The sequence below is a fragment of the Sitodiplosis mosellana genome, unplaced genomic scaffold (assembly GCF_009176505.1).
Source record: "Sitodiplosis mosellana isolate CC-2019 unplaced genomic scaffold, AAFC_SMos_1.0 Smas_scaffold_4558, whole genome shotgun sequence".
Classification (NCBI taxonomy): Eukaryota; Metazoa; Arthropoda; class Insecta; order Diptera; family Cecidomyiidae; genus Sitodiplosis; species Sitodiplosis mosellana.
Window position 1 is genome coordinate 907 of NW_022599800.1, and position 6,339 is coordinate 7,245.

A 6,339-nucleotide genomic window follows, 5' to 3' on the forward strand; every position below is an offset into this window, starting at 1 on the left:
TCTTTGACTAATATGATTCATGCATGTGTTAGATTAGTTTTGAATGCGAAATGAAGTAATCCGACTAGTTTTTCGATCTAATAGGATTTGTTGGTGCTAAAACATCCGAATTTTTTAAGTAATTACACATACATCTATGCAACCATACGACGTCACATATCGCTCTTCACTAACTTCTCATAAAGTAATTTATTCAAATTTATTAGAATTTGTTTGTGTCAGAAAAGAGAACACAGTAGCACACTCAGTCGTAATAGCATGCGAACGAGTGTGTGTGTGTGTGTGTATGTTGAGTGTTGGCTATATCTATATGCCCGTCTATGTCCTTATTATATACATAGCGGTATGTGTTGGAGCGAGAGTAGTACATAATGTTACACTGCTTTTGCTAATGATGTACATTAAACTATGCACACACACTCCATAGCGGACTGTAAATCTCCGTATAGCAAATCTATGGGTAGTCAAGTCATTTTCGATTCGTCTTTCGTGGAATAAAGTAAATATCATATATCTTCCATTTTTTTGTTGCAGTTATTGTTATAAAACCTGCACTTTTCAATTATAACATGATAAGATAACACGATCAAATCGATTCAGAGTGTAAAAAACCATCAATTACAGAGAAATTATTTATCGCCAGTGTAGTGAAATAACTATTAATTGCTTGAAACTATTCCAATATCAAACATTGCAGTTGTCAGTTCAGAATTTCGGGGTGATCAACATTTCTATTTGAGTCTTACAACGAAAATCTAAATTGTCTTTAATAAGAAAATTGACATTAAACATTCACAAAACGTAAGTACGTTTTTTCAAAATTCTATTCATTAGCTGACCACTGTTCATTTTGTTATATTACTTGTCCGCACAAAGTGCATAGGAAAAGTACGATAATTGCGAAGGGCTGAGCGTTTACACTGCATAGCAACAAGTATTAAATATACATCGCTTAAAAGGCAAGCATATCGTGATTCGTACAGTGACGCAGTGTACTGTAGACAGCACATACAACTTCCGGATACACAAATCTTGCGCACGTGTTTGGGATTCGGTTCTGTGTATAAGTTGGTTGCGATGGCTGTATATGTAATGATTGTGTGCATGAGAGTTTTGTGATGATATCTACTCTACTGCGTCTCTGTAGTCTGTACGAATCACGATATGCTTGCCTTTTAGCCAAAACAAATTTAATTCTTGCTGCTAAGCAATCCCATACAAAAATCGACATTAAAAATCTTCATTTTTCATGCAAACATTGATATTCGTTTGAATGCAATAGCAACAAATGTATTCATTGAGCGGTGAGATAGCGTATACATTGGATTTATGAATATGCGTGAACGTTACTCCTCTCTCACACATATTTATCGCTGTGCGTATGAGGTGTAGAGTGAAAAACCTAGAAATTTGATAATTAGTCGCGAACTGATTAGAAGTAACGGTTTGGTGTCTTCGACAAAGTTGCATTTCTCGAGGTCCTGTAAAACATTCACTTGATAACATTGTTGATAATAGTTTATCATTTCAGTTGGACACAAATCAAAGACACATTTTCCGTGAGAATCATAAGAGATATGTTATAACCGTGCTTAGTCACCGAATTCCACGATTTCTAATGTTCAATGAATTATCGTTTGATATCTTGTTTGTCGTAACTTTCGCTCTGAGTGATTTAAGTTTGAGTGATTCTTCACGGAATGACATCTCACTCCGTGATATGCTGCTTTTATTTCTATTTTTATCTACTGTGGTTCACAACAAAAATTCTAAACAATATGCATTTTGATGATGTTTTTCTTTCCATTGAAATCAATCATCAAGTTTACATATGTTTTCGCCTTTCCCTTTAAATTTCTTTCTTTTTCTGTTGTCATTTGGATTGTAGTTCCAAACAATATCAAAAGCCAATATACATATATCAATATGTTGCATCCAAATAATAGCGGATCTCTCGCTCGCCGGCTCGAGAGACCAATGAGAGCGTTTGAAATCGTCGCGCACTCGTGTTGAAATACATGAACTCATTTAAAATTGACAGATCCTTCAATAAAAAGTAAAAATAACAAACTAATTGAAAAAACTTGAAATATTTTTTCTTTCAGGCGAGTCATTCTTTGCTGTATGCTGTATTCCTATAAGTCGTAATTTGGCAGTGAACAGAGCAATAAGTAGTATAGCATACATCTATTCGAAATGCCACGTCATTACGTTGATAATGCCATGAATCGAAGCCTTGGCCGAGTCGGAATGGCGCATGGTACAGCAGTACACTCAAGCTCTGGTAATTCCAACTATTCTTCATCATCGTCATCGCGCGTTTATGTTGATAATGCCATGAATCAAAGTCTTGGCCGAGTTGGTCTACCACTTGGATCGGCCATTCATTCAAAGAGCAGCCAAAGTTCATATTCTTCACCATCTACATACGTTAATAACGAACTGAATCGGCGATTGGGACGTGTGGGACTTGAAAGAGGCACAGCTCCTCATTCCAAATCAGAGAAAACTTTTTCAAACACGGCAAGAACATACGTTGACAATGCATATAATCGAAGATTGGGACGCGTGGGGAAACCACTTGGATCAGCGATTGATTCCAAATCCAAAACTAGCGCCGTGTCAAAGGTTGGAAATGCTGTTACAAAAACATACGTTGATAATGCATTGAACCGTCGATTGGGACGTGTCGGAAAACCACTGGGCAGTATGCCAGTTTCCAAAGTAAAATGCAATCCGAATGTATTTGATTTGAACGTGAATATCTGCCCATATCAGGACAAAGATATGAAAGAAATATATGAAACCCTCCAAGATGATGTTCTCGAAGAAATCGAGAACTTGCGTAATTTACAGCAAGCCAGACGCGATGCAATTGCCAAAAAGGACAATAAAGTTGAATTGAAACCCGAACAGAACATTCCATTTGATGATTTAGAATTGGGCGAAAAAATTGGTGGCGGTGGTTTTGGTGACGTTCATATTGCTTTTTGGAAAGGTCAACAAGTTGCAGTTAAAAAGCTACGTGTACAACGTGTGACTCAAACACGGAAGAAGCAATTTGATGATGAAGTTCGTGGTATTTCTGGATTGGAACATCCAAATATTGTTAAATTCTACGGTGCGTGCATGGTAACACCTAACTTGGCGTTGGTAATGGAATTTTTACCAGATGGTTCACTTTATGATAATTTATATTATTCAGAAGTGCATCAGTTCGATGAAATAACCAAGAATCAATTGATTTGTGATTCTTTTACGGCATTACAATACATTCATTCGAAAAATATGGTGCATCGTGATATAAAAAGCAAAAATATCATGTTGTTTGATGATAAGAGTCGTTGTAAGTTGGCTGATTTTGGTTTGGCGTTGAAAGATGAGATGGAAACAAATGCTTCAACTAAAGATTTTGGTTTTGTTGGTACAGAAAAATATTGTCCGAAAGAAGTTATTGAAGGGGAACGATTAACAATTGAAGAACTGAAACTGGTCGACGTTTATTCGTTGGCATTAACATCGGTTGAACTCTTAACTGAAAAAGAACCATTCAACGATTGTAAAAATATTCATCAGATTCGCAAAGCCATCTCGGCTGGTGAAATGCCCACGATGAAAGAAATCGAGATTTCGACAGACAAAAAACGTTTATTGACAACAGCTTTGTCAAAATATGCGATTGAACGTCCATCAGCTGCTCTATTTTTGAAATCATTCAAGCAAATTATTGCTAAAGAAAATTAATTTGTTTCTGTATTAGCACCACTACGCACTCCTACATTATAATAATCCAATATTAAACATTTATTTACCCAATTCAAAAGAATAATTAAATAAAAGTACGGATAAACCTTAGCACTAGCAATCTGTGCCATTTTTCATGAGGCGTCTCCACTCGCATTGAGTTTGTATTGTGAATGTTAAGGTGCGTGCAACGCCCTTCAATGTAAAAAACAATACAAGTGGAGATGATACACGGGATTTATCTGTACTTTGGGACAATTCAAATATGTTTTACATTGAAGGTCCGAAGGTTAACTATACGGTTGACTATAATAACTGCACGCGGCAGTTTGATGAACTTGGGCGGGAATGAATATTTTTTACCAAAAAAGCCGATAGCAACAGTGATGGGAATTTATTGCTTTTTATTCACAAATCTCTGATCATTTTGCCAAAAGCGTGTATTTTTTTTATGGTTGCATTTTTTTATTTTTTCACAAAAATCAATAAAACCCATTTACGAATGAAAAATCATTTCAGTAGTTTTCATTTCTATGAAAATGCGTTTATTTACGTGGCATTTCATCTAATTAAAAAAGTAGCATCATCAGTAGAACATTTAATGTGAATCATTCCTTATGCAAATGAGTTGATAACAGAACACAAATACTTAGGCTGATATAAGTACGCATCGCTTAAGCCATTTCCTAATTACGAAGGAGACGGTAAGTATAACACACAATTGCATATGCAACGATTCAGGAACACAATAAATATTAAAGCATGTGTGTACTTGTACAGAATTGTAGTTCCACTGCGTTTGAAATGCAACCTATTTCTTCGCATATATGGTTAAGATATGGATGAGCTCAATAGATGGATATGTTCGACTGACTTTACATTATAAAACAAAATAAAAATGAAAAAAATTAGTACGCTTGTTGTCAACCGCTTGAATATATTGAACTAAATTATTTTCTTATATATAGATAGATATTCACAAGATAAATCGAAAAAAAGTACTTACCCGAAAATACTTACTCTCCTTTTGAACTCACCCATAAATGTGTGTAACGGTTTCTGTACTAAATGTCAGTTCAACTCTCATTAGCAGAAGCTATTAGGAATATATAAGCCGATTACATTTGGCATCGTTCATTATTCTGAAACTCTTCATCGAACTTTCAACAACAATCGCACAAGTTTTTAGTTATTTCCACGGGTTTTCAATTAAAAGTGACTTTCATTAAAAACGACTTTGAACGTTATTTCGAAAGTGAAGAATTTACCGAAAAAAATCGAAATTGTGTGAATTTACAAGAACGATCATCATGGAAGTTATTTTTGTAGAAGAATCACAACAACAATCATCAGCAAAACGTAAAAAAATGGACAATGAAGCTGAGTCCGATTCGTCAAACTCCAGAAATGTTCAGATGAGCAATTATGCGTTGAAAGTGGCTGAAAAACAGTATTTGGACGAAGCAACGGCCGATGTGTATTTTCAATGTGGACCGGAACGCGAACGTATTGCAGCGCATAAAAGTGTATTATCCAGAGCAAGTGATGTTTTTCATAGCATGTTACATGGTGAAATGGCTAAGAAAGCTAAAAGAGATGAAGAAAAAAGGTGGAAAAATGATATAATTTCGGATTTTTTGCGATTTTGTGAGAAAAATCAACGGAAAATCGAAAATGTAACTGAAGAATTACGTGAAGAGTACCACAAGTCAAAAGAAGAAGAAGCAGAGGTAGAAAAAGGTGAAAGAAACGCTGAAGAGCTCGAAAAATTCAACGAAACTGACATAAAATTACCGTCGACATCGCCCGAAGCAATGAAGGACTTTCTGCAATTCTGTTACAAGGGAAAGGTGAACTTAAAAATGGAAAACATCACTGAAGTGATGGGCCTGTTGGACGAGTATCAAATGTTTGAATGTTTAGAAGTGTGTGGCAAGTACATGGAGCAACATTTGACCATTGAAGACATCTGTTGGGCATATAATTGGTCAATTCACTATAATATCGACAGCTTGAAACAGTTTTGTGAGCGAAAAATCAGCGCTTGCCCGGAAACAGTGTTCAAAACCAAAGGATTTCTTACGTGCGAGTACAATATATTAGAACGCATTGTGAAGTTGGAGTCACTTACATGTTTTGAAATATCCATACTGGAGGCTTGCTTAGATTGGTCTCGAAATGCATGCGAACGAAATGGTTCGGATGCGGCTCAAACAAAAAATATACGGAGTTACCTGAAGAATTCACTCTATGAAATCCGTTACGGTTCAATTGACGGCAAAGACTTTATTAAATTCATTAATAAGTATCCTAGACTTTTTACAGATCCAGAAGATTATGAAGAAATATTTCGCTTAACATGTGGCCAAAAGGACCTAAAAACTGATCGTTTTAAACTTTTGCTACGATCAGCAAACATTTTCTCATGGGAGCCAACAAAGGTGTTGGATTGTAATCTAAGAGGAAGTTCACAGCATACGCAAAATCTATTTTCATCGGGAATTTCGACTGTTTTTACATCGAACCAGCCATTGCTTTTGGGCGGTTTCAAATGTACAAAAGTGTCATTAAGCCAGAACATTCAAACATTGTCCG

The 6,339-nt window shown here is 35.7% G+C and overlaps 2 protein-coding genes across 2 annotated transcripts; both read left to right on the forward strand.

The window, feature by feature from the left end:
• Positions 1 to 472: 472 nt before the first annotated feature.
• On the forward strand, positions 473 to 4,254 carry LOC129572258 (uncharacterized). Its single transcript, XM_055452201.1, has 2 exons — positions 473 to 801; positions 2,106 to 4,254. The coding sequence occupies exon 2, from the start codon at positions 2,197 to 2,199 to the stop codon at positions 3,742 to 3,744; it is 1,548 nt and encodes a 515-aa protein (XP_055308176.1). The 5' UTR covers positions 473 to 801; positions 2,106 to 2,196; the 3' UTR covers positions 3,745 to 4,254.
• An 800-nt stretch (positions 4,255 to 5,054) lies between these two features.
• On the forward strand, positions 5,055 to 6,297 carry LOC129572259 (BTB/POZ domain-containing protein 3-like; the record flags this gene model as incomplete). Its single annotated transcript, XM_055452203.1, has 2 exons — positions 5,055 to 5,286; positions 5,431 to 6,297. Coding segments are annotated over exons 1-2 (1,099 nt in total), but the record flags the coding sequence as incomplete, so codon positions are not given.
• Between the last annotated feature and the right edge of the window lie 42 nt (positions 6,298 to 6,339).

What these genes read in the sequence shown, in the direction of transcription:
- LOC129572258 (XM_055452201.1), top strand. Translation starts at nt 2,197, where the DNA reads ATGCCACGTCATTACGTTGATAATGCCATGAATCGAAGCCTTGGCCGA.